At 42.5% G+C, this 27,966-nt stretch overlaps 2 protein-coding genes across 17 annotated transcripts; one reads left to right on the top strand and one right to left on the bottom strand.

The window, feature by feature from the left end:
* Window positions 1-157: 157 nt before the first annotated feature.
* LOC131477742 (inositol monophosphatase 1-like) lies at window positions 158-10,574 on the top strand. 3 transcript variants are annotated; one of them, XM_058612299.1, is made up of 9 exons: window positions 158-175; window positions 3,110-3,204; window positions 3,278-3,411; window positions 3,553-3,657; window positions 9,436-9,481; window positions 9,663-9,771; window positions 9,853-9,961; window positions 10,089-10,240; window positions 10,317-10,574. In XM_058612299.1, exons 2-9 carry the CDS (start codon window positions 3,142-3,144, stop codon window positions 10,442-10,444), a joined length of 846 nt encoding a protein of 281 aa, XP_058468282.1. In that variant the 5' UTR covers window positions 158-175; window positions 3,110-3,141; the 3' UTR covers window positions 10,445-10,574. The 3 variants fall into 3 exon arrangements, with proteins under 3 accessions (XP_058468282.1, XP_058468276.1, XP_058510847.1); XM_058612293.1 differs by lacking the exon at window positions 158-175 and adding an exon at window positions 182-333 and having other exon boundaries at window positions 3,114-3,204; XM_058654864.1 differs by lacking the exon at window positions 158-175 and adding an exon at window positions 182-333.
* si:dkey-181m9.8 (E3 ubiquitin-protein ligase RNF31) lies at window positions 10,575-27,115 on the bottom strand. Of its 14 annotated transcripts, none has more exons than XM_058654133.1 (18): window positions 26,960-27,115; window positions 26,782-26,872; window positions 26,622-26,687; window positions 25,629-25,795; window positions 25,353-25,498; window positions 25,228-25,286; window positions 23,865-24,002; window positions 23,417-23,604; window positions 23,160-23,342; window positions 22,053-22,235; window positions 21,666-21,764; window positions 21,478-21,567; window positions 20,796-20,892; window positions 20,252-20,370; window positions 20,047-20,160; window positions 19,456-19,601; window positions 19,195-19,371; window positions 10,575-10,912 (listed from the first exon to the last, which is right to left on the bottom strand). In XM_058654133.1, the coding sequence occupies exons 1-18, from the start codon at window positions 27,002-27,004 to the stop codon at window positions 10,906-10,908; spliced, it is 2,115 nt and encodes a 704-aa protein (XP_058510116.1). In that variant the 5' UTR covers window positions 27,005-27,115; the 3' UTR covers window positions 10,575-10,905. The 14 variants fall into 14 exon arrangements, 11 of the variants coding, with proteins under 11 accessions (XP_058510116.1, XP_058510034.1, XP_058510258.1 ...); XM_058654051.1 differs by having other exon boundaries at window positions 19,203-19,371; XM_058654275.1 differs by having other exon boundaries at window positions 19,203-19,371; window positions 22,053-22,127.
* Window positions 27,116-27,966: the final 851 nt, after the last annotated feature.

Raw genomic sequence — 27,966 nt, 5'->3', positions numbered from 1 at the left:
CAGTGCAGAGTGTGTGTGTGTGTGTGTGTTTGTGTGTGCGTGTAGTAGTGTGTGTGTCTGTGTGTAGTAGTATGTGTGTGTGTGTGTGTGTAGTACTGTGTGTGTACAGTAGGCAGCGATAAAGACGTGAAATCATCTACTCATTAAGTGACAGAAGAAGACGAAGAACCCGGAAGTGAGTGAAGCCGTCGTTCCTCGCGAGTGGAACTCGTTCCATATTTGACATTTTCATTTAATTATTAACGTTGACGATTTAAAGCTGTGGAAGATGAGTGAGTGAGTGAGTGTATAGTTTTTTTTTCTCGTGTGACGTCAGAGCTTCGTCTTCAGTCCGTGAGTTGATACTTTGTTGTTATTTCTCTGACGTGACTTTAAAACTGCACAACAATAAACTCACCTGTTTCTACGGAAGCTTATTCTTCTGTGCCGTTGTGTTCCAGAGGGGTATTGCGCAAAACTAAGATAAGGGATTAAGCCGGGATAAGTTGGTTATCCTGGCTGAATTTAGCCTCAAGTCGGTTGCATGAAAGCAGCTCAAACTTAACCCGGCCAAGTTACTATGGTGATTTATTCTCTGCAGCTAGCCTGCTCCAGACCAGGCTAACAGACAGGCTAAGATTAATCCGAGTGATTCACCTGTATTTCCACCTTCAATCCCGTGTGGAATTAATGTGTTTTACAGCATGTCCATGGTCTTTCTAGGTATGTTGCATAGTTTTAATTATCCTGTATTAAAATATTACATATATATATAGTCATTTCTCATTTCATTTAAATCTGTTGGCTGTTTGTAATTGCAACAGTCTTTTTATATTGATTCAAGTGGTTGTATTATCACTCCGGCCAAGTGTTATATTGCTATGCTAATGAAGGCTGCTTGTCAAATTGCCATCAGAGGTTTCATAAATATGTGTTTTATTGCAGTAATTGAGACTAAAAACACAGCTGATGAAGTTGTGTTTTCAATGAAATCTGTGACGAGGGCAATATATATATATATATATATATATATATATATATATATATATATATGTATATATGTATGTATGTATATGTGTATATATATGTATGTGTGTATGGGCATGAAAGCGTCTTCTCTTTTACATTCATGAAAAAGGGAGGACACCACAATGTTTTCTAGTTGAATTTTTTTTATTTGGCTGTCCTCATTTGTCTTGGTTGCTTGGACCCTGGTATGGAGAGAGCAAAAGCAACAAAGACTAAAACACTGTATAGCCGTTATGGTTACTGAGTGCACTGAAATACTCACTTCTCTTTCTAGTTTCTGGATTTCCAGGTCCGGTTTCCTGAGTGTCTGGCGTTTAATCTCAATATCCAGCTCCATTTCTTGGAGCTTTCTCTTCTTGAGTGTGATTTTAACATCTGCCAGCTCTATCTGTCTCTCCAGGTGCTTTACATATAGTGTTCTGACAGTTTGTGACGTCTGTAAAAGAAATGTCAATTAGCACAGCAGGATTTGTGCATAATGTAGATTTACTTTGGCCAATACTCACAATGTTACCAGGCTGCTGAGGAGACTGTGCAGCATCTGGGTCCTGTTACACATGTAACAGGACGTGTAAGTGTGTTCCCAGACACTGCAAGGAAATCCAAAGTCAGACAGTATAATATATTTATTTGATTGTGTTCCATGTGCAGTAGTACTGCAATATGTACCTTGTATGAAGCGGACAGTTTCTGTGGGTGGGACAGAGTCTGTTACTGTCCCTCCCTGAATCCCCTCCATCACTGGCCTCCCTTTATTTAAATAGAGTGCCAGTTCCTCCGCTGGGGTCATATCCTGGCTTGGTGGGCCATCCCCTGTGCCAGTTCTAGGGCTGAAGTTAGTTTTTTTTGAACGATATATCGTTATCTTATCGATATCTAGATATGAACATTCAAGGTATTCATATCGCAAAAGCAACGATATAAACAATATAGATTTTCTCCCGCGCTCGCCCTACATGTACATTTCTGGCACAATAAACTTCATTTTTACGATTGCCCTTGAATGCACCACTGCGGCCAGCCAACCACAAACCTTATTTCATGCTTGCTGTGGATCGACAGCTGAAGCCAACCAATGACAAACATAGGAGGGCGGGAGGGAGACGGACACTGATACGCGCACACACACACACGACATACACAGCGGGAAAGAAAGTGACATGAGCGCGGTAGATAATGCGGCCGGTGGCGATTTTGTGCCAAAACATAAATCATCGTATTTTGGATTTAAAAAGGATGATGTCAACCAGAGCGAGGTGTTGTGCAGGTCGTGCTTGGCAAAAATTGCGACGAAGCAAGGTAGCACAACAAACATCGCGTGCTGCACGAAGAGTGTATTACAATGAGAGAAACACATGGGACTTCTCAGTGATCCCAAAAGAAGCCCAAGCAAAGTGTGTTTACTGATGCGTTCAGTAGCGTTACACCGTATGAGTCGACGTCCACCGAACATAAAGGCGTTACAGACGCTATAACATACCACATTGCAAAAGACATGGTACCCGTGTACACAGTCTCACAGTGAGTTCTCATCAATAAAACTGCACTTTCCATGTGGAAAGTTTCCACAGTCTTTTGTATTATGATGTTTTTATTTTTCTGAAAAATGCTTGGTTTTCACCGAACCCGTAGTCATATCGTATCATATCGCTATCAAGATATCTGGCATGAATATCGAGATATGAAATTTTGTCCATATCGTTCAGCCCTAGCCAGTTCTATGGGCTTTTTTTTTTGACTGCTACAATCATACAGACATTCAACATATCAGCAGACACCTAAACTATTCACCTCATTTGTTCACTGTTATCTACTTTAAAGTCACTTACCAGCCCCAAACCCAATTAAGCCAGGATGCGCCGAGCAGACTAGTTAAAGCCGTGCTTGCTCAATTATCCTGGATTTCTTTATTCTAGTTTTGTGCAATACCCCAGGACCCTAACCCCTAATCCAGGACACAACATCTCGTAAAAATGGGAAAAACCTTTTTTAAAATTGAAAGTTAATGTAATAGTTTGTCAACAAATTGATCTTAATCATAAAACTGTTCAGATTATTTATTTATTTATTTCAAAATGAATAAATATTGATTTCTGATCAGGAAGTGTTTCTAGAAGAAGCTCCTCCCACAACATGGCCGACCAGTGGCAGAACGCCATGGACCACGCGGTCGCCATCGCACGAAAAGCTGGAGAGGTACATGGATATTGATCAGGTGTGATGTATTGATCAGGTGTGATGTATTGATCTGGTGTGATGTATTGATCAGGTGGTGCGTGAGGCTCTGCGTGGCGACAGGAAGGTCATGACAAAGAGTTCATCGATTGACTTGGTGACACAAACTGACCAGAAGGTGGAGCAGCTCATCATCCAATCAGTGAAGGAGAGATTTCCTGCACATAGGTAGGAAGCCCCGCCCCCTGTGTGCGTGTTATCGGTTTCACAGATTATCATCATGATGGTGATGTTCCACTTTCTGTGCAACAGTGTGATAAATCTGCTCTCCAGAGGATCTCTGAAGACTCGTGTGTGTGTGTGTGTCAGATTCATAGGGGAGGAGTCAGTGGCGGCAGGTGAACCATGTGACCTCACAGACCAGCCCACCTGGATCATCGACCCCATTGATGGAACCACCAACTTTGTTCACGCGTGAGTTCTTTCTTCTGGACACCAGGGGGCCTTGTGAGTCATGGTTTCCATGGAAACATTACCAAACTATCACTTAACGTAAACATTTTAGATATTTTCACCTGAACGACAGAGACAGGAAGTAGAACTTTGAAGGTAACTGAAGCTTCCACAGTTAACCTGTTACTAGTTAACGGGTTAACAAGTAACAGGTTTTCATGACTGGGTCTTTGTAAACCAGGACGAGTCGTAGTCCACCATTTTGTGTCGAACTTGATCATGGCCGTTTCTCAATACTCAAGTAAGCAAGTATGTACTTGCTTACTTGGGAAGTATATACTTGAGAAGTACGCTGGGAGTATATACTTGCCAAGTACAGGAGTACACAAGTATGTGGTTGTTTCTCAATACTCAAGTATGCAAGTATGTATGTATTGTTCTGCTGTTTGAATGGTGGCTGGCGCCAAGTGCTGCAGCCTCATTACCGCCACCTACGGTGTTGATAAATGAACATATTAAATACTTTTTTTTTTTTTTTTTTCAAATGTGTTTATTAATTTTTCTCATAAACAAACAAACATACAGAGGACAGGACCAAACAAAACAACAACAAAACAACAAGCTGGGAATAACAACACAAAAACCAAAAACCCAAACAGGGTGATCAGTTCCAGGCAGATGTGACAGGTACATTATGCAATACAGAGTGAAATACAGTGGGAGCTGAATAAAAAAGGAAAACAGAAATAAATAATACCGTTTTTTTATACAAATGCTCTTGTCAGTATAGCAGAAATATTTACATTAATATAGTCAAGAAATGGTTTCCAAATTCTCTCAAAGGTATCAGTTTTAGAGTGCAGAAGACAGGTGAGAAAGTCCAGAGGAATGTACTCCATTATTGTCCTATGCCATCCCACCACTGAGGGAGCCTTATCTAAGATCCAGTGCTGAAGAATATTTTTTCGAGCACAAAATGTCATAACATTATACAGTTTTTTCTGATATATATCAGTTACACGATCACTGGGAAGACCCAGAAGGAGGAAGACTGGGTTGAGTTCAAGCTCCTTCTTCAGAACCTTTCGTATTTCAAACAAGACATCGCTCCAATATTTTTGTATTTTCACACAAGACCAGAAACTGTGAGTAAGATCACCAATTTCCGTCTTACATTTAAGACAAAATGGAGAAACATCCCTTCTGTATTTAGAGAGACGGTTTGGAGCAACATGCGCCCTATGCAGTATTTTAAGTTGCATCGCTCTTGTCCGGTTACAAACATTTATTTTCCTTGCATTATCCCAGATGTCCTCCCACATCTCCTCAGTTATCCCAACACCCAGCTCCCTCTCCCAGATCACTCCCAGCGTCCGAGCACAGAAATTTGAGCAATCCCTCAGACTAGCATAAAAGGCTCTAATGGAAGCATTTCCCTGAGAAAGAAGTACTTGTTTCTCTATCCGTGTAACATTCGTATCAGCAAGCAAAGATGTATCTTTTATAATAAAATCTCTGACCTGAAAATAACGATCATTTCTTGATATGCCATACCTCTCCATAACTTGATTAAAAGTCATGAGGGTAGGACCCACAAAAAGATCACCCAGGGAAGAGATTCCCTTAGCTGTCCAGCATTTGAAAGCCCTGTCCAAGGTCCCTGGGAGAAAGTCAGGGTTATCAGTGATCGGGGTGAAAACCGACATAAGCCCTGCTCTGCCTTCCAAATGCTGGGTAGACCTCCATGCTCTAACGGTATTAATTGTAACTGGGTTGTTGCAAAGCGTCTTAATACATTTCAGTTTATCAATAAAAAGTAGATGTTTTAGATGACAATTGGAAAGGGACTTCTCGATATCAAGCCAGATAGACGAAGCACTATCTTTTATCCAATCAGCTTTTTATCTTAGATGGGCACTCAATTGATACCTCTTAATATCTGGAAGATCCAGCCCACCCATAGCACTTGGTAACTGCAACACTGACATCTTGATCCGTGGTCTACGTTTACACCAGATATTGAAGTAAACCAACCATTCAGTTTTTTCACAATTTTATGATTGAATAAGATGGGAATCATTTGAATCGGATAAAGCAGACGTTGAAGAACATTCATTTTCAGAAGTGAAATTCGGCCCAACCATGATATAGGAAGATTATTCCATCTCTCCGAGTCTTGTTTGATTTTATCAAATAGTTGGTTAAAGTTGGCTTGAAACACCTGATTGCATCTAGGGAAATCACAAGACCATCTATTTCCTGCTGTTCAGTTAGCTGGATAATATTTAGCAATCTTCTAATGTTGTTATAGGAATTACGGCCCTTAATGAAGCCAGTTTGATCTTCCTTCACTATGATTGGCAAAAGACCTTCTAAACGTCTTGCTAATACCTTGGAAAGAATTTTCAAATCCACATTCAACAGCGAGATCGGCCTATACGAGGCATAATCCTCAGGGCATTTCCCCTTTTTCAGAATCGGTGAAATATTGGCTTCCCTTAATGATGGTGGAAGGGTGCCACATTCAAAAGAGTGGTTAAACATTTTCAACATAGGCTCTAATAAAAGACTCTGAAATTCCTTATAAAACTCGCTACCGAGACCATCACTGCCTGGAGCTTTGCCTGTTTGAAGGAGTTGAATGGCCTCATGCAGCTCAGCCGCTGAGATCGGGGCATTTAATTTAGATTTCTGATCTTGCGATATAGTGGGAAGATCAAGTTCAGAGAAAAAAGCGTCCATCAATGTTTCAGCATTGTCAGCTTGTTCTGACTGATATAATTTTGTATAGAAATTTCTAAAGGTGTCCCCAATTACCCTAGAATCAGATGAGCAAGTCCCAGACACATCCAAAATTGACTCAATAATTTGAGAGGCCCTTCGCCTTTTTGTTAAATTGGCTAGATATCTTCCCGGTTTGTCCCCATGTTCAAATAGTCTTTGTTTTGCATAACCTAATTTTACCCCTGCCTTTTTTGTTAGCAAAGAGTCTAATGTGGAGCGAATAGCCTTCAATTTAGCTGCTGTAGGTTTCTTGACATATTCCCTCTCCGATATACTTAACCTTTTTTCTAATAAAGCTTGTTCCATATTTTTACGTCTTTTGGTAGCAGTATAGGATATAATCAACCCCCTGGCATAGGCCTTGGAGGTCTCCCAGAGCAGAGATGAATTATTAACAGAGGGGGAGTTAATGGCGAGGAAATGCCTAAATTCTGTAGTGAAATATGATATGAATTTATGATCTTTTAGAATTCTCCAACTCATGGGTTTCTTGGAAAGCTTTTTAAATTTAACATTCATATATACTGCTGCATGGTCTGATATTATAATGTTTCCAATTGAGCAGGAGACAACCGATTCTATAAGCTGTTTTAGGGGCAAAAAAGTAATCAAGTCTTGTGTAACAACTGTGAGGATTAGAAAAAAAGGTGAATTCTTTATCTGCAGGATGAAGTGTCCTCCAAACGTCCACATATCCAAAGTCCTCACAGAGACCAATGATATGTTTGGACTGTTTTGATAGAGATGAAGCACCTAAAGGAAACCTGTCCATCAAAGGATTCACAAGGCAATTAAAGTCACCTCCTACAATAGTACTGTCCACCGCAAGATCAGATAATTTGGCAAATGCCTCCACCAAAAAATTAAGGGGATGACATGGAGGACAGTAGACATTTAAGAGAGCAAACTCCTCCCCAAATAAGGAGGCTGAAATAAGTACAAACCGTCCATGTTTATCTTTAATGCATTTTGATACTTTAACAGGTACATTTTTCCTAATGAGTATAGCCACCCCTCTGCTTTTGGTCGTGAAAGATGAGAAATAGACCTGATCAAAGCCGCACTGTTGCAGCTTTAAATGCTCCTCATCATTCAAGTGTGTTTCTTGCAACATGGCAATATCAATTTTCTCCTTTTTTAAAGATAGCAATATTTTTTTTCATTTGATGGGTGAGTGACTTCCCTTAATATTCCAAGTGCACAGCCTCAATGTGTCACATGTCATAACATTTTTTACTGAAAAGATTTAAGCTCCCAGATGTATTATGATCTCCATGCAAATTTTGTACCTGATTGTAACCCAGCTGACAAACACAAAAAAACAAACAAAAAAAAACAGACAACATAGAATCCAAAAAAACAGACGTGCTTACAGCACTGTGGGAGGAACCTTCCCCACCAGTAACCAGGGGATTACCAAAACTTTCTCCTAACCCGATGAACTTCTCCTACAGCTCCAAGCTCAAATAACACCACATGAATAACATTAATATCCACCTTAGAACAAGAACACAATGTGAAAATTGTCGCGAATATCGAATTGGGCGGAGTTATGTAGGAAATATCAGTGCTGTGGTGCGGAGCCCAGAAAAAGTCGACCACTCTCTACGCCGCCATCTTGAGTCCCCGCAAGAGCATGAAATACTTTTAATAAATGCATATATGTTATTATTTTTACAATTTAAATATTTAACTTCATTTATTAATTTATTAAATATACAATCCAAATAATACAATGTGGAAAAAAGATATATTACAGCATTGTAGAGTAGTATGTGTGTATATATATATATATGTATATGTATATATATATATATGTATATATGTACATGTACAAATATATACTACTCTACATACTATACTATACATATCTAATATTTACATATTATATTTAAATACAGATACAATGACCGTGCGACTTTAATATAAATCTAACATTCAAAGTTAAAATAAATAAAACATTAACAATATACAAACTTTCAAACTGTCAGGTCAAAACGTTTCCATTAAAAACAAAATAACACGTCAACAACAAATCTATGGATCACACCGAGCATCTAATGACGGCGACGTCTGAGCCAGCGGATCATTTCATCAGGACAGGCCGAGGTAACGCTGCTCTGTGCCGGGCACAGTGAGTGCCGAGCGTCCGCAGAGGCGGAGCTGATCACCTCCGACAAACGTCGCTGCCAAACTATAAATACGTCATATCTTCATACACAAACCACATGAATTCTAAATGACTAATTTCTCGCCTCAAATGATGTTAAAACTTTGTTCCGGGACATAGAAAAATATTTATTATAGATTAATATTTCTATTATTTGCTGCTATGCTCCGCCAAAATGTATTCTGGGATACATGGCCATCACAAGTACACTTAAGTCACCTCCGATGCATACTTGGTAAAAATGGGCGGAGCGAGAACACTTAAGGGTTTGAGAACTGTCCTCGCTGTTCGCTTACTTGAGAATTGGAACAGCACTTGGACTGAGGCTGATGACGTTTTCGCAAGTACGCACAAGTATGGATATTGAAACACGGCCCATGAGTCAGAAACTGTCTGTCGCCACCTACAGGTCATAATGCTATAAATCTAATAAACCTCTTCAATTACGAACTAAAACACACACTGTAACCATTGTTACCTTGTTAAAAGACAAAGAAAATAAATAATAAATCAGGTTTTTACCTTAAACATCAAATGATCTGGAACTATGTGTATGTATGTATATGTGTGTGTTTATATGTATGTGTATATTTGTATGAGAATATATGTATATACAGTATGTGTGTGTATATGTGTGTATGTGTGTATATATGTGTGTGTGTGTATATATGTATGTATATATATACATATATACGTGTGTGTGTATATGTATGTGTATATGTGTGTGTGTGTATATATATATATATATATATATATATGACCCGACTTCAAATTAAAATACTTCTGTGTGTGCTTCTCCAGTGACCTCTGATGAAGACCTTTAGTGACCTCTGTGTTTGTTACAGATTTCCTTTTGTTGCTGTTTCCATCGGCTTCTGTGTTGATAAGAAGGTGAGAGGCCACGCCCCCTCATTTGCTGTCACATTACAATGATAAACGACACGAGTATAATAATACACTACACCAGTATAATAATAATAAACTACATTGGTACAATAATAAACTACACCGGTACAATAATAAACTACACCGGTACAATAATAAACTACACCTTGTCCCTTGTCTGTCTCAGGTGGAGTTTGGCGTTGTTTACAGTTGTCTTGAAGATAAAATGTTTGTGGCGCGTCGCGGCAGAGGAGCGTTCTGTAACGGAGAACCTCTGAAGGTTTCTGATCAGGAAGGTTTGTGAACAATAATCAATAATGATGACATCATTGTCCTTTAGTAACGCTGCTCTGACCTTTGACCTGTGTGTCCTTCAGACATCAAGCGCTCAATTGTTGTCACAGAGTTTGGATCAAATCGAGACCCGGACGCTGTCGACAGAATCTTCTCCAGTCTGAGGAAGATCGTCTGTCTCCCTGTGCACGGGTGAACTATGACATCACACACCCGAACTATGACATCACACACCCGAACTATGACATCACACACCTGAACTATGACAACCATATCATAAGTGTGTTGCGTGTCATTAGCGTGTGTTGCGTGTCCACAGTGTGCGCAGCGCAGGAACCGCTGCCATCAACCTGTGTCTGGTTGCGTCCGGTTCTGTTGAGGCTTATTATGAGATTGGGATCCATGTGTGGGACGTTGCCGCTGGCTCGCTGATGGTGACGGAGGCGGGCGGAGTCTTGCTGGATGTGGAGGGTGAGTGTGATGTCACAGCAGCTCAGTGTCTGTTGTCATGGAGACAGTTGGTCACATCAGTGATGTGTGTGTGCAGGCGGAGACGTGGACCTCATGTCTCGCAGAATCGTCGCTGCTAACAACAGAGCAGTCGCCGGGCAGATTATCCGGCAGCTCAACGTTTTCTCTCCGCCCAGAGACGACACCCTGCCTTCACATGAGTGAAGAGCAGTGCATCGTGGGTGAAAAGTCAGTTTTCGGTTGTTATTATGTTTATCTGTGGTTGCCATGGAAACAGAAAATACTGTCAAAACATCAATTGTGTTTATTAAAATAAAGTTACAGTACAAAAAACCCCATTGTTCTAATTCCTTTATTGTTCGCACATGCTAATAACTTTGGATTATTTAAATGTAAAGAAGTGAATTAAACGTGTTCATGTGAATGAACCAGTGTTAACAGCTGCTTCATTCATTCCCTCTTTTTTGAAAAATTAACACTGATCACTGTTAGCATTGTTAGCGTGTTCACATCCTACTCTGATTGGCTGCTTTTAACAGTGGAAGTAGATTGGTGATGATATCACACTCTCCTGCCAGTTCAAGTCTGTGGTGACCATGGCGACTGACATCAGAAGAGTGGGTGGAGCCAAGGTCTTCAATGCTGCTTGAGAGGAAGTTGATTGGTCAGAGTCTGAGGAGGAAACAGAGTTGAGGGCAGTGATTGGTTGAGAAGAGAAACATATTTAGGGGCTTTGTGACTTTCCCCTTAAAGGAATACTCCACCATTTGCATGTGGCTTTGTATTGCTTGAATATTGCAAAGTCTTCAAGCCTTCCTACTCTACCCGGCCAGTTTGAAGCTTATCCACGGGCAGGATCAACACATCTTTAACTCAAGCACCGAAGCCGAGGATTTTCTCAATATGAAATGGGCGAATGGAAATAAAGGAACTGGATGAACATGCCCAGGACTGACGGCAGATCCCACCTGTTAAATTTTAACTAGGCCATCTATCAGAGTGTACAGTAAGTCCATGAACGCTTACATATGTTACTTGACATAACCATCGCTCTGTAGTTTGTTGTTGTCCTTTTAGTGGCCTAGCCTTCCTGTTCACTGCCAGTCTACAGTGCATGCAGAATGTTGACTTACAGTATGTATATCTAACACCTTTATGCAACTTAACTTTGAAGATGAAGCTAATTATTGTAACTAAGTTCACTGCCAGAGTTCATTGCCATCGGGAGGTGGAGCCTCTCTCTGTATTTAAAGTTAGACTTAAAACTTTCCTTTTTGATAAAGCTTATAGTTAGAGCTGGTTCAGGGAAACCTGGACCAGTTATACTGCACGCACATTCACTCTCTCACACTCACGGTATGAATATGACTTTTTATGTCATTAACCTTGTCTCTTTCTCTCCCTAGTTTGTGTCTTTCCTTCCTTCCCCCTCTCTCTGTATTCTCATCTTGCAGGTTGCAGGATCCTGATCCAGTTTTCGAGGCTATCCATCATTATCACTATCACCATTATTATTGTGCTATAATTAAAAGTCGATATCATTGACTGTATAAACTTGTAACTTGATACAGTTGTTGTGTATCTGCTCCTGGTCTTTCTCTCTCTCTCTCTTCTGTCTCTACCTCATCTCCCTCTTGTCCTTTCTCTCCCCCCTTTCTGTCCCCCACCTCTCCTCTGTCCCCCATTTTCCTGTCACCCCAACCGGTCGAGGCAGATGACTGCACACCTCTGAGCCTGGTTCTGTCAGAGATTTCTTCTTCTGTCAAGAGGGAGTTTTTTCTCTCCACTGATGCATAGTGCTTGCTCATTGTGTGAACTGTTGGGGTTCTCTGCTCTCCTTGATGTTGTCTATGTACAGTGCCTTGAGATAATGTATGTTATGATTTGGCGCTATACAAATAAAATTGAATTGAATCGCCAACTGTGTACAACTTCTATGGCTTTTATAGCTTTTGCAATTCAAGGTAGTTAATTTGTCAGTTTCTGACAGCTATTTTCTTTAAGGGGGGACAGGCGGATTCGACAGGCAGTTGCCTGCTCTCTCAGCGCAAAGTACCTGATGTTTTTTGGGAGAGATGTTTTTCTTTTGTGTTTTTTTTTAGTTCTTAACGCACCTGGTCTTCGTGTGAGTTTGGGGGTAGTGGGCGACAGGGTATTGGGGGGAGCTAGATCTTCTTATCTTTATTGTAACACAGCTATCACAATCTCTATTTGTGTCGATAGTGCAGGCCTACATGTTTGGACTCAATTGCTTAATACACTGCACATTGCTTAGCCCATTCAAGCCCTACAACTGAACCATGACAACTTTACAGTTTGCTAGTTGGAACCACATTGATATCACATTTATCCAGGAGTCCCATCTTAAATCAACTGATGTACAGCGATTTGCTAATAGACTATATTATGTGGCAGCATCAGCGTCTTTTAATTCTAAAACCCGTGGCTCTCTTGTCATTGGGTTTAACGTACATGAATGAAACTTGGTACACATGTTCATTAGGTGGGGATGGTCAAAAAAGTTGATGACGACTTCCCTGTGAATCCTACGGGAAGGCCCCATCTTGGATTGCAGGCCAAAACGAGGCGCTTTTGACCATTTTGCAACAATGGTATTTGAACAAACTTGTCCTAGAGCTTTTGTCTGATCACCTTTAAACTTGGTGAGGTCACTGTGGACAAGTTGAGCATCTTAAGTTATCAAAGGTTTTTAAAATGTCACATGGCGCACGAGGTGGCAATGTTGGTGAAAATTGCGATTTTTCGCAGCAGAGAACGAAAGTCTTAAAACTTCGTAATGGAAGGTCCGATCTGAACAAAACGTGCTATGGTTGATGATGGACCATGGCTGAAGACGTCTAAGCAAAAACAGTACATTTTGTAAACAGCGCCTCCTGGTGGTGGCAGAAAATACACCAAAAAACTCCTTTACAATTTCGGGAATAACTTTTACAGAGATTATCGTATCTGCTTCAAAATCGCTGAAAACACTCAAAACACATGGTAGATGGTGTGTGCTGAATATGATGGCACAACGTTTAACGGTGTTGCCATGGCAACTATGCAAATTTAGATTTTTGCGACAAAAAAGCAAACTGCTACAACTTCGCGAATCCTGGTCCAATCTGAACCAAACTTTCTAGGATTGATGATAGTCCGGCCCTGAAGACGTCTATATGAAAATATTCAATTTCGAAAACAGCACCCCCTGGTGACAGCAGACAATGACAAATGACGGCCGGTATTTCAATTAACTCATCCTAGAGCTTTTGTGCGACGACCTTCAAACTTGGTGAGGTCACTGTGGACAAGTTGAGGATCTAAAGTTATTGAAAGTTTTTTTAAATGAGATAGGGGGCGCCAAAGTTGCAGATAATTCCGATTTTTCACAACAGACAACAAAACTTGTATAATTTTAAAATGGAAGGTCCAATCCCAACTAAACTTGCTATGATTGATGATAGGTAGTTGCTGAAATGGTACATTTTGAAAACAGCGCCTCCTGGTGGTGGCAGAAAATACTAAAAAAACAAACTGTTATAACTTTGCCAATCCTGGTCTGATCTGAACCAAACTTGCTAGGATTGATGATATTCCTGCCCTTAACACGTCTATATGAACATATTCATTTTCAAATACAGCGCCCCCTGGTGACAGCAGACAGAATTACATTTATAGTTTTTGATGCTGCTGTAACAGGGATTGTTGTATCCAACTAAAACTTGGTATGTGGGACCCCAGACCCGTCCTGAACATGTCTGTAAAAGGTCAAGTAACGTCTAACATTGTCCGATTGACACGAAACTAGATATGTGAGTTACGGGACCTTCCCTGAACACGTTTACGGAGATGCCGTTGACCGAACAGGAAGTTGGCCATTTTAAACAGGAAGTGCCCTCTAACTTTGCCATACGTTGTCCAATCTGCACAAAACTTTATATGGGAGTTAAGGGACCTTCCCTGAACACGTTTACGGAGACGCCGTTGACCGAACAGGAAGACGGCCATTTTAAACGGGAAGTGCCCTCTAACTTTGCCATACGTTGTCCGATCTACACAAAACCTTATATGCGAGTTAAGGGACCTTCCCTAAACACGTTTACGGACACGCCTTTGACCAAACTGGAAGTCGGCCATTTTAAACAGGAAGTGCCCTCTAACTTTGCGCAGGGACGCCACTGAAAATAACTAGTACCGCAAGCGGTGAATGAACGGGAGATGAGCTAGAGGACTCGCACGGCGACATGGGCACACGGAGACTCGCAAGCCCTCGAGCTCAAACCCATTTAGAACCGCTTGCGGTACTAGTTATTTTTTTTATCATTATTATAATTTTATCATTATTATTGTAAAATAAATTCATATTGGTTATGGTTTCTTTTCTAGCCATTAGAGTATTATTAGATGAAAAGTGATTTCTTATGGAGGAAACGGTTGATAAACACTTCAGAATGAGAGCTACATTGTTTACTGATGACAACTGCATCATTTTTATTGTGTAAATCTAACTTGTGTTGTATAGTAAGTAATATAACAACAAAATCAGTAACTATTCGGCCTCCTTCCACGAGTCTTTACTGTTGAACTGTGGTGTACACATGAATGCAAGGTAATAAAACAAAATATAGCTCTATTATTCACAAAGGAAAATGTTTTAATATAAAATAAACAAGAAGACAAATCTAAAAGAATGTCTAACACAATATGCAAACAAAAAATAAATTATGAAACATGTACAGTGGCGACAGAATCTGATGTGACACAGCTGGAGGAATCTGGAAGAGGAGCAGACACTGGATGGTGTGTGGTGTGAAGATTATCTCGAAGACTTGTTTCAATCATGCTCCTAAAGGACAAAGAATACAATTACACATTAAATATGAATGAAAATTTGACTTTTTTCCAGGAAACAAATCTTTCAGCAAAATATGCCAACTGAATTAGCTGTGAACATTATAATTTTGTCTATATAGGCTATGAATAACATTAGATGTTAGTACACACTGAAAATGACCGTGGTGTGAAAACATTGCGACTTCAACAAATATGAATAACATTAAAACATTTAATTACATTATTCTCAAGCGAAAGCAAGGTGGCTTTGCTTTGCTATCAGATAATTGTCTATCAAACGTTACTTTGACAACGTTGTTGCTTTACTGCCGACAACTAATAATAATAATAATAATAATAATAATGAATTTTATTTGTAATGCACTTTATATTGAACAAACAATCTCAAAGTGCTACGTAAAAAAAAAATAATAATAAAAAAAAATAATAATAATTGGAGAGAGAACGTCTCCAATTAAACATAAAAAGCTTTCTTAAAAAGGTGGGTTTTTAGGCCTTTTTTAAAAGTGTCTAGGGTCAGTGGTGCTCTCAGGTCGTCAGGGAGAGCGTTCCAAAGACTGGGAGCGGCGTGGCAGAAGGCTCCGTCTCCCATCGTTCGGAGCTTGGTCCTTGGGATTTGCAGGACGTTTGCCTGGCCGGAGCGGAGGTGTCGTGGAGTGGGTTGAGGGGTGATTAGCTCCTTCAAGTAGGTTGGAGCATTACCATAGAGGCACTGGTGGGTTAGTAGTGATATTTTGTATTCAATCCTGCATGAGACTGGGAGCCAATGAAGGGATTTGAGAATTGGTGTGATATGGTCAAATTTTCGAGTCTTTGTGAGGATCAGGGCAGCACAGTTTTATATCTGTTGAAGCTTCTGAATGTTTTTGTTTGTGATCTCGACAAGAAGAGCATTACAGTAGTCCAGCCTGGTGGAGATAAAGGCGTGGATAAGTTTCTCTGCATCTGGAAGTGAGAGAGAGGGGCGGAGTTTTGCAATATTTTTTAGGTGGTAAAAAGAGTTTTTGCAAAGCTGTTGTGAAGTCCAAAGGTCAAGTGAGTGTCATCAGCATAGCAATGGAAAGATATTCCATGCCGGCTGATGACACGGCCAAGGGGAAGCATGTACACAGTGAAAAGGGTGGGGCGAAGGACTGACCCTTGGGGGACACCACAGGAGATAGGTAGCGTGTCAGACTTGGCTTCTCCCAGGGATTCCATTCTGTTGGTGAGGTAGGAGGTGAACCAGTTAAGAGTTGAGTCAGAGAGTCCGATGATGGAGTGTAGGCGATGAAGAAGAATGTGGTGGTCAACCGTATCAAAAGCTGCAGTGAGATCGAGGAGAATGAGCAGGGATGGTGAGCCAGCATCAGCTGACATCATCAGATCATTAGTGACCCTGGCCAGGGCAGTTTCCGTGCTATGGCCAGGGCGGAAGCCGGACTGAAACTTTTCAAACATGTTGTTTGATTTAAGGTGATGCAGTTGGGCAGCAGCTACCTTTTCCAGCACTTTTGAGAGGAACGGAAGATTTGAAATGGGTCTGTAGTTGGCAAGTACTTCCGGGTCAAGGCTGGGTTTTTTAAGGAGTGGCTTGATGACAGCAATTTTGAGGGCAGATGGGATTTGGCCAGTCTGCCATAAGTCCTACGATTACCAAAATCACAAACTGCTCCCTTCAGAGGAGTGAGTTTTTATCAAAGCTGAGGGAAAAGGGTCCAGGGCACCGGTAGAGGGTTTCATCTTCCTCATGGTTTCCTCAACCTCATGCTGTGTGATGTCCATGAAACAGCAGAGAGGCTGGACCATCCCAGGCTGAGGGCTGACAGTTGGGATTGGAGGGGGAGAGGATGGCACGGATGTTATCTACCTTTGTCCTGAAGAAAGAGATGAAGTTGTTGCACTGCTCCTGTGTGGTGTCCAATTTCAGGGGGGTTTGAGGTTTGAGAAGGTTATTGACAGTGGAAAAAAGTCTTTTTGAGTTTCCAGGGCTATTGTTGATGAGACCAGAGAAGAAACAAGACCGTGCATCACTGAGGGATTTTGAGTAGGTCTTCTGATGTTCCCGCAAGTTTGTGCACTGTGAGACCTGAAACCTTGAAACGCCTTTCGAGGACACGTCCTGCTTTCTTCATTTCCCGCAGCTCGCTGGTGTGCCAGGGGGCTGAATGGGTGAATGTAACTGTTGTTTTTGACAGGGGCGTGGAGGTCCAGGAGGCTTCTCAGTGATGCATTATAGAAATTTACAGAGTCAGTGACGGTTTGAAAATGAACAGAAGCGAGATGCTGTAGGTCAAAAGTTAGGGAGTTTGGGTTGATATTTTTTAAATTCCTGAAGCTGATCTGGCGTTTGAGTTTTTCAAGGGGATACAGGTTTGGCAGCTCCATTGAAATGGCCTTGTGGTCAGACACACCCAGTTCAAACACCAAAAGGTTGCTGATTAGAGTGTGTGTGTTGGGACAGCAACATTTTTTGTCAGGTTGAGGCAGTCAAGGAGATGCAAAAACTCAGCAGCAAGGTGGCAGGAGGGAGTGTCAACATTGATGTTAAAATCGCCAAGTATTATAATATTAGCTGAGGTTGTGCAGAGAGTGGTGAGGAGGTCATGTATCTCTGGCATTAAGGCCGAGTTAGGTTTGGGGGGCCTGTAGACCAAGAGTATTGTAAATGAGTAAGGGGGTTTGCATTTAAATGCAAGGCATTCAAATGACAAAGATGCAGGCAGCGGTAGGGGAGACAAATTAAAATTGCTTCGGTATACCACAGCTAAGCCACCACCACGGCCAGTGCAGCAGGCTTTTTCCAGGTAGCTATAGCCAGGAGGACAGGCTTCATTCAAGGCAGAATAGACCTCAGGTTGTTGCCATGTCTCTGTAAGGCACATGAAGTCAATCTGTTTGTCAGCAATGTGGTCCTGAATAAAGGAGGATTTATTGTTCAGGGATTGAGTGTTTAAAAGTTCAATTTTGACATCTGTTGAAGTGGTGTGACGCTGAAGAGGGCGGAGTAGGCTGGAATCAGCTCCCCGTTTTTTGTCCTGCTTGGTTTGTGACAGTCTCGCGGTGTTTCCAGCGAGACTACGGCACGGACTACAGCCGGAGACGGCAGCGCTCTGATGACGTTGTAGATATGCGTCAGACGTCCAGATGGAAGGAATGCACCGATCATGCCACCGGTGGTAAACAAACTTTTTCCGACAGCTTCTGTGGATATAGCGGGGCTATATCTGAGTTCTTTGATGACGAGGGAGATTTCATATCCAGGGGGGATTGTGGATTTGATTTGGAGGCGTCGGGCGGTGGAATAAGTCAGTGTCATGCTGTCCAAAGGAAGATGTTGTCTAGCCTCACTAGCCGCTAGTCACAGCAACGCCAGCACTAGCCACCTGCCTGCTAGAGTCGATTTGCAGGTGGACTCAGACAGGGGTCCCAGAGATGGAGAGCAGATGGGCAGGGGAAGAGGCTATCCGCCTGTGATGGTGCGATAAGTGGTTCCCGGGCGCGGAGCTCACCCAGGACGAGGTCGTCAGCACCAGGTAGGTACACCATCGGTCGGCAGTGACCCTGAGATCCGACGAAGTTGGAATCCCAAGGCGCCGTAATTAAAACAAATAATTTTAAAACATTTTTGTTTAAACGAAGGAGAAGTGTTTAAACAGTTTGGAGAAGCGGCGAAAAGACAAACGCCAGCGTCCTCTCTCTAGCCTCTCTCTCTGATTATACAAATGTGTGGATGAATGAATGAACGAGTGAATAATCTAACTATATGACATCGTAAACAATGTGAGCAGAAATAGAGTCAGTCTTACCTCTCAGTGACGTCTTTGTGTTGGAAATGGAGACCGTGAACACTCTGAGTTTCCAGCTTTTCCATGTCTTCAGTGTCTTCTCCAAAACTCCATACTAGCTTAGCTTAGCCTTCAGGCTTGCACAGCTCTGAAACTCTGACCGGCAAATGATGGGAACTTACTGCTTGTCCTTTCCTTGTTTTTACTGCACATCCCGGTACATGTAGCACCATAGAAAAACAACCTGAGTCATTTACATGTCTGTAGTTCGCCGAGTGATCGCTCACGGGGGTTGGTGTGTTTACACCCTCCCTCACTCCCTCACTCACTCACTCACTCACTCGACGTAGGCGTTGGACGTACAGCTGCTCCGGTTCATCTGGTTTCCTGGTTGGCACGGCGACGCACCAACGCTGCAGCTCTGACATCATCTCGTCCACACTAAAGAGGACGGCCGGGTCTGCATGGTTACAGTTGATCAGCTCCACCAGACGCTCCTTATAATGTGACCTGAGCAAGAGAGAGAGAGCGTTTACTCAACTGTGATGACACTGATACAGATGAACTATGACCACGCCCCTTGAACTGTCGTACTGGCAGTATCCTCTGTGTTCAGGTGGCGCAAGTTTCCCACATGGCTCCTCCCCCCGGTCGCTGCTGTCGTCTTTCAGCTCCAGAACCAAACATACATCTGAGCCGCTGTGGGCTGGTTCCAACCATGAAGGAGAGACTCGGTAATACTGAAGGACGACAACAAGGATCAGCTGATCATCTGCACACAGGACACGCCCACTTACGGTCTCAGGTGTTTCTCACCTGTAGCGTCGGGTGCAGTCTGGTCACATTCTTGGGTGTTTCTCACCTGTAGTGTCGGGTGCAGTCGGGTCACGGTCTCGGGTGTTTCTCACCTGTAGTGTCGAGTGCAGTCGGGTCACGATCTCGGGTCTTTCTCACCTGTAGCGTCGGGTACAGTCGGGTCACGGTCTCGGGTGTTTCCTCACCTGTAGCGTCGGATGCAGTCGGGTCACAGTCTCGGGTGTTTCTCACCTGTAGCTTGGAGTGCAGTCGGGTCACAGTCTCGGGTGTTTCTCACCTGTAGTGTCGGGTGCAGTCGGGTCACAGTCTCGGGTGTTTCTCACCTGTAGTGTTGGGTGCAGTCGGGTCACGGTCTCGGGTGTTTCTTACCTGAAGCAACAGGTGCAGTCGGGTCACGGTCCAGTCTCTCAGGTGGTACAGACAGTCTCGAGGGTGGTGGGCGTGAAGACCTTTGGTTGCACAGTCTAGGGAAAAACCACAGACCTGAGGACGTAAAAGAAAACAGTGACACCTTCTCCTGAAGTAACCTAAACAAAAACAAATGAATGAAAGACAGAAGACAATAGGAACTCACTGCTCCCACAGAGAAGGTCCCAGTGCAGCCTCCACAGAACTGATGTTGACACTGACTGCAAGTGAAGTGAAGACATCCTCCTCTGGACAGACTGAAGACGCATTTACACTGTGGACACTCTGAGGGCACAGTTGAAACACAGTAGAACTTGAAAAGTGTCTTCTGTCCACAGAACCACTGAGCTGTCAGTCTACTGTGAGCCACAGTTTCATTGAGAAACACTCCACTAAATGTCAGTGTTTGGTAGAGTGAGTGATTTACAAAGTTTCCTGTTGAAAAAGTCTGTCCAACAGTGAGATAAAGAACTTAAACTGACATAGATTTTATTAAGTGGATAAAAATCTGTGTCTCTGCTGACAGACATGTTGTCTCTGAGTGAACCTCTGTGTCTACAGCTGCTCACAGCACAGTCACTAACTAATATAACCACACTTCAAACACCATGAACTATCCCTTTAAAGTCATAGAGGCCTCAAAAATGTGAGTCATGGTCTCAGGTATTTGACAGGCACAGTCAGTCGGTGTCAGGTGACAATGTTATTACCGATGCTGGTGTCACTGAAGGAGGCGGAGTCAAGCTGGTTTTGCTGCTGCAACAGTCTGAATTGGTCACAGGACAAACCCTGGTGTTGAGGAGACCACTGAGGAAACAGAGACATCACAGTGTCATCACAGAGACATCACAGTGTCATCACAGAGACGTCACAGAGACATCACAGTGTCATCACGTCACAGAGACGTCATAGAGACAGTGTCATCACAGTGACATCAGTGTCATCACAGTGACATCCCAGACATCAGTGTCAGCACAGAGACATCAGTGTCAGCACAGAGACATCAGTATCATCACAGAGACATCAGTGTCATCACAGAGACATCAGTGTCATCACAGAGACATCAGTGTCATCACAGTGACATCACAGAGACATCAGCGTCATCACAGAGACATCAGTGTCATCACAGAGACATCACAGAGACGTCACAGAGACATCAGTGTCATCACAGTGACATCACAGACATCAGTGTCATCACAGTGACATCACAGAGACATCAGTATCACACAGACATCAGTGTCATCACAGTGACAACACAGAGACATCACAGAGACATCAGTGTCATCACAGAGACATCAGTGTCATCACAGAGACATCACAGAGACATCAGTGTCATCACAGAGACAACAGTGTCATCACAGAGACATCACAGTGTGTGTGTGTGTGTCTTACAGCTGATCCACACTGACTGCAGGTGCTCTTCTTACAGCTCACACAGTCCATCCTCAACTGGCCTCCTTCATGAAGCATCCCGAAGGAACACTAAGAGAGACAGACACACACACACACGTGAGACACACACTCCATCACTATATTCCAGGTAAACATGTGACGATGATATTCATGAATTAAAGTCTTACATGAGCACACCAGCAGAAGTTGGACATTTCCTGAAGAGCTCGATCTCTCAGCTTCTTCTGGAAGAGTTCATGGTCCTGAGGAGACAGGAAGTGACGGATCTACAGATGGGGACAGAGACAGAGACCTGGTGTCCGTTTGATCTTCATTAGATTTAAAACATAAAATATTTTTGTGTCTCTTCAGATCAAAAATAGTCTGTGAAACTGTGTGTGTGTGTGTGAGACTGTGTGCGTGACTATGTGTGAGTGAGTGACTGTGTGTGTGTGTGTGTGACTAACTGACTGTGTGTGTGCGACTGTGTATGTGTGAGACTGTGAGTGTGTGTGTGACTGTATGTATGAGTGAGTGTGTGACTGTGTGTGAGTGTTACAAAGCCCCTCCCTCACCTGAGTATCCAGGAGGTTGAAGTAGTCCATGGCCTCCTCTAGCTTCCCATGACCTCTGACCTCTGGTCTGCCACACTGAGGACAAACCAGCTGATCAACACTTCGCTCTTTAATGGCCGCCGAGAAAAATGACTTAAAGCACGTCTGACACAGGAAACAGGAGCAGTGAGTCATGGTGATGATCTGAGGAGAGAGGACAGGAGGTAAGTGTGGGACTCATAATAATGTGGGCAATATAAGCGGACACCCCCCCATTCTTAGTTCTTCTTAAGTGTGTACTATATTCTAATTTCTTTGTTGTCATTATTTTTATTTATGGACATTTGTGCACAAGACAAGCTAATATTTGCAGTAGGTTAAAATGTGGATATAATGAGTGAAACTCTCACAGGCACTCTAAGGCAGCTGAGGGGTCCTTTAAGTGAAGTGCAACGTAGTGCTTATCAATTTGAGGACCCCCCAGCCAGCCTGCATGTCGCGATGTGATCGAGCTGATGTGCTTGTGTTTTACAGGTGAGCTAAAAGTTTGGGAATATGTTGAATATAAAGTGATGACATGAGCATACAGAGTGTGTAGTAATGTGACTGTGATGCGAGTGTTTTTTATCTTCAGCATTTTGTAAGTAAGTAGAAGTCCGGTGAAAACGTGTGTCACCTGACAGGAGTTAATCGCGGATCACAATATCATAAGCATAACCTACTGACATATGAGTCGTGTGAGTGTTCCAAATGTTACCAATGTTTTAGCTAAGTGTGTGAGCACAAGCTCATGATCTGCTTAGTGTTAGTTGGCAGGAAACGGGACTGGTTAGTTGAATTAATTAATCAATTTGAGGACCCCCCAGCCAGCCTGCATGTCGCGATGTGATCGTGCTGATGTGCTTGTGTTTCTGTGTTTTACAGTAAAGGATTTGAAACTCATGCACGCCTGAGAGTATTCCTTTTTTGCTCAAGTGTGCAACATAAGGGTACCAGTCCTCAGGTCTACGAGTCCTCAGGGTCAGGTCTACGAGTGTTCAGGTCTACGAGTGGTCAGGTCTACGAGTGGTCAGGTCTACGATGTCTATTATTCCAAATTTTAGAGTCCAGTCAGTTCGGCTGACTCACCTTGCTGAAGGTCACCTGGTCTTGACAGATAGGGCAACAGTGAGTCAAGAACCTGAGGGCGGACTGCAGATCTTTGTTGAGTTGGACCGCCTCCATGACATCAATGGGGCTGAAGTTCCGACCATCCATCTCCATCAAGGACAGGAAGATGGATGCCTGGTCTGGAGGGAGATGAGCTGCTATCTGAGGGGGACAGAGGAGAACTGAGACCTCATGCCAGCAAAGATGGACAGAGACCAGCTGTAGTACCCCCTCACCTCCATGTAGCCTGGTCCAGCTGGTTCTGGTTTTAAACTCTTAAAACCCTTGTTCTGATGTAGTTGAGGTTCTGGTCCAGAACTTAACCTACGTCTGTCTACTCCTGATTGGTTGATCTGTGCAGGTGAGTTACCTGGCTTCAGTGTTAGAGCCCCCATCTTGTTGCTTAGGAGGTCTGGAGGGAGACCTGCAAGGACCAGAACCAGGTGGAGTAAAAAACACACACACACATATATATACACATACATACACACCCATACTTTGCATCTGAACTTAATAACAATAAAAACAAACAATAATAAGACAATTTACTGAAATAAGACTAAAAATGGTTTGTATTTACTGTATTCACTTGAGGTAGGAGGTGCTTGTTCACCTGAGCTCACCTATGTGGTCTCACCTGAGGAGGAGGAGCTTGTTCACCTGAGCTCACCTATGTGGTCTCACCTGAGGAGGAGGAGCTGCTCAGGAAGGGGTTGCTGTGGTTGGAGGAGGACGGAGAAGGAGCACTGAAGTCGATCCCCAGCAGTTCCTCAGTGTATGAACTCCTCACCCTCACCTCCCCACTCTGCTCCCATTGGCTGGCTGCAAACAGAGCTTCATCAGGAAAACATCTGATAACAGTTAGCTAGGTCAGGGTCAGGGGCCGTTTCTCAATATCCATACTTGTGCGTACTTGCGTACTCCCGTACTTGTTAAAACTTCATCAGCCTCAGTCCAAGTGCTGTTCCAATTCTCAAGTAAGCGAACAGCAAGGACGGTTCTCAAACCCGGAAGTGTTCTCGCTCCGCCTATTTTTACCAAGTATGCATCGGAGGTGACTTAAGCGTACTTGCGATGGCCATGTATCCCAGAATACATTTCGGCGGCGCATAGCAGCAAATAATAGAAATATAAATCTGAAATAAATATTTTTCTGTGTCCCGGAACAAAGTTTTAACATCATTTGAGGCGAGAAATTTGTCATTTAGAATTCAAACATGTGGTTTGTGTATGAAGATATGACGTATTTATAGTTTGGCAGCGACGTTTGTCGGAGGTGATCAGCTCCGCCTCTGCGGACGCTCGGCGCTCACTGTGCCCGGCACAGAGCAGCGTTACCTCGGCCTGTCCTGATGAAATGATCTGCTGGCTCAGACGTCGCTGTCATTAGATGCTCGGTGTGATCCATAGATTTGTTGTTGACGTGTTATTTTGTTTTTAATGGAAACGTTTTGACCTGACAGTTTGAAGGTTTGTATATTGTTAATGTTTTATTTATTTTAACTTTGAATGTTGGATTTATATTAAAGTCGCACGGTCATTGTATCTGTATTTAAATATAATATGTAAATATTAGATATGTATAGTATAGTATGTAGAGTAGTATATATTTGTACACATACATATATGTCATACATATATATATATATATATATATACACACACACTACTCTACAATGCTGTAATATATCTATTTTCCACATTGTATTATTTGTATTGTATATTTTAATAGAAATAAATTAATAAATGAAGTTAAATATTTAAAATGTATAAATAATAACAACATATATATGCATTTATTAAAAGTATTTCATATGTTCATTTATCAAATGCGGTAATGAGGCTGCAGCACTTGGCGCCAGCCACCATTCAAACAGCAGAACAATACATACATACTTGCATACTTGAGTATTGAGAAACAACCACATACTTGTGTACTCCCGTACTTGGCAAGTATATACTCCCAGCTTACTTCTCAAGTATATACTTCCCAAGTAAGCAAGTACATACTTGCTTACTTGAGTATTGAGAAACGGCCAGGGTTTACCTGTCTGTGTAGATGGACATGAGGAAGAAGAAGAGGAGGAGATGGACGGACGGTGGTGTCTGCAAGAGGAGGAGCCAGAAATATGATCATCACATATAACAATCATCATCATCAGTCACGTTTACCTGTCTGACTTTACTCTTGATGATGGATGTGACGCCTCCACATCTGCAGGGGGTGGGGCTTGTACAAGACATCTGGCATAAAGGGGTGTGTCCACCTGGAAGGCCCGCCTCATCTCTGACACAAGCAGTGAGAGGTTGGATACACCCTGACAGGCAGTGACATCATCATTGTTTGTTATTTGTGACCTGTTCAATAAAGTTTTGAACTTGAGTTTTCTGGTGTTTGTTTGTTTTTTTTTTTAAATGGGAGGAGCGTCAAAGACATGATGGACTTACATGAGTCCAGTTCTTCAGTCCTTTCAGACTGATGTTTCCAGAGCGATCCACACAGGGACAAGACGGGTTAATCACCATGGAGACAGATGGACAGACATAACAACGAGGGCGGGACATGGGATGAGTCTCATGAAGCCAGACGCACACTGGAATATTGTACTTACTTCCTGTAAAGACAGGTGGCAGCAAAAAGTCAACAATAACAGACAGTAGAGGACGGATCTAAAGCCTCGTCCCACCAAACTAAAATAAATAAAATCACATTTCTACCATTTTGTGTTCTTTCCCTGGGTCTGCTGTGATTTCATGTTTTCATGACTCTGAGTCTCAGTCCAGGGTCTGCATCGTCCAACTGTCAATTCATCGTCCAACTGTCAATTCATCGTCCAACTGTCAACTCATCGTCCAACTGGCAACTCATCGTCCAACTGGCAACTCATCGTCCAACTGTCAATTCATAGTCCAAATGTCCCAACAGTCTGAAGTTTGCCTGTTTATGAAGGACACATCAGTGTCTCCTTCTCAGACGAGGACATCCCAGAAGAGGGACGAGGGAAGAGTCTGGATAATTGTATTTATTTAAACAGAATTTACATTTGTGGATTAAAGAGTTTAAGCAGGTTTATTTGACCTTTGACCTGGTCAAATCTAAGCAATCCGCTGTGAATAATTCATAATAATAAGAGTTAAAATGTGTCAGATTTGGAGGATTAAGGTTTAAATCAGAAGAACTGTGATTCAGGATTTAAACTGTAGAGGGCAGTGTTTCACCTGGATCACCTGGGTCAGTCATGTTTTTTATAATCCAGAGCAAGACATGCTCACAAAGATCGTTTGTCGTTCATTCCTCAACTGGACTCTGTTCTGGATCGACCTAGAGACTGTTCTGGACTTGGGGTCAGTCTTTGGTCTGAACTCTGGGTCAGTCTTTGGTCTAGACTAGGGTCAGTCTTCGGTCTGGACTCGGGTCCGTCTTTGGTCTGGAGTTCTCACCTTCATAAAGAACAGGAAGTGTTCCGGCTAAATAGACCAGCTTCTTCTTTTCTTTGTTTGGAAAACCTGTGGAGATGAACATTTTTGATGATTCATCAATACTGACTGATCGAGATCACGTGCTTTTATTGTGAAACTCTGAGCGGAAGTAGAAACGTACAATAAAAATCCACGTAGAGACGGAGGTCAAAGTAAAGAGCACCAACTCTCTGAAGATCACGAAGAGTTTCCGCGGGAAACATGTAGCGACACTGAGAGAGAGGGTGAGGTGTTAGCATGCTAACCTGTGCCAAATCCTAACCTGACTAATGAAGTTTGATTTGAACACGTGAACTCACCTCCGCCAGAGTCCGCAGCTCCTCACCAGCGGAAATACGCGGCATTTCAAACACAACTCCGCCCACGAACCTGCACGCGCACCTGTTCACAGGCTAATGGTTTACAGCTGCTACGCGCATCTGAACACCATTTCCGCTTCCAGCCTTTCAAATTAAAAGCTGTCACGTCCGTTCGCAGTGTCACCTGAGGAATGTTCATCATCATCAGTGTTTATTTTTTTTCAAAATAAAACTTCAATATCTCACTAATCACATCAAATATTATTATATTAACTTTGCACAGTTACACATTATGATTTAGCTGCACTTTTATTTTGTAATGACGTTTTTTTAATTTTTTTCACTAAAACACTTCTAAAATAAACTCTTATTTATAACAACAACAATAATTCAATTCAATTCAATTTTATTTGTATAGCGCCAAATCATAACATACATCATCTCAGGTCTGTACATAGACAACATCAAGGAGAGCAGAGAACCCCAACAGTTCACACAATGAGCAAACACTAGGCATCAGTGGAGAGAAAAATCTCTGACTGAACCAGGCTCAGAGATGTGCAGTCATCTGACTCAACCGATTGGGGTGAAAGGAAAATGGGGGACAGCGGAGAGGTGGGGGACAGAAAGGGGACGAGAAAGGACAAGAGGGAGATGAGGTAGAGACAGAAGAGAGAGAGAGACCAGGAGCAGATACACAACAACTGTATCAAGACACAAGTTTATACAGTCAATGATATCGACTTTTAATTATAGCACAATAATAATTGTGATGATATGTATGATATGGATAGCCTCAAAAAGAAGAGAGAGAGAGTGAGGGAAGGAAGGAAAGACACAAACTAGGGAGAGAAAGAGACAAGGTTAATGACATATAAAAAGTCATATTCATACCCTGAGTGTGAGAGAGTGAATGTGCGTGCACCACAGGAAAATCCCCCAGCAGTCTAGGTCTATAGCAGCATAACTAAGAGATGGTCCAGGTTTCCCTGAACCAGCTCGAACTA

This window comes from Solea solea, chromosome 1, assembly GCF_958295425.1.
Source record: "Solea solea chromosome 1, fSolSol10.1, whole genome shotgun sequence".
In the NCBI taxonomy this organism is placed as follows: domain Eukaryota; kingdom Metazoa; phylum Chordata; class Actinopteri; order Pleuronectiformes; family Soleidae; genus Solea; species Solea solea.
The sequence above is the reverse complement of the archived record's forward strand: the minus strand, read 5'-3'. Positions and strand labels throughout refer to the sequence as shown.

Bases quoted from the DNA above. Each gene is read 5' to 3' on its own strand.
- si:dkey-181m9.8 (XM_058654051.1), bottom strand. From the start codon at position 27,004: ATGCCGCGTATTTCCGCTGGTGAGGAGCTGCGGACTCTGGCGGAG. The intron at 26,873-26,959 runs GTGAGTTCACGT...CCTCTCTCTCAG, and splicing joins AGCTGCGGACTCTGGCGGAG to TGTCGCTACATGTTTCCCGC. The intron at 24,003-25,227 runs GTAAACCCTGGC...CTCTGTTTGCAG, and splicing joins ATGTCCATCTACACAGACAG to CCAGCCAATGGGAGCAGAGT.
- LOC131477742 (XM_058612299.1), top strand. From the start codon at position 3,142: ATGGCCGACCAGTGGCAGAACGCCATGGACCACGCGGTCGCCATCGCA. The intron at 3,658-9,435 runs GTGAGTTCTTTC...TGTTTGTTACAG, and splicing joins ACCACCAACTTTGTTCACGC to ATTTCCTTTTGTTGCTGTTT. The intron at 10,241-10,316 runs GTGAGTGTGATG...GTGTGTGTGCAG, and splicing joins AGTCTTGCTGGATGTGGAGG to GCGGAGACGTGGACCTCATG.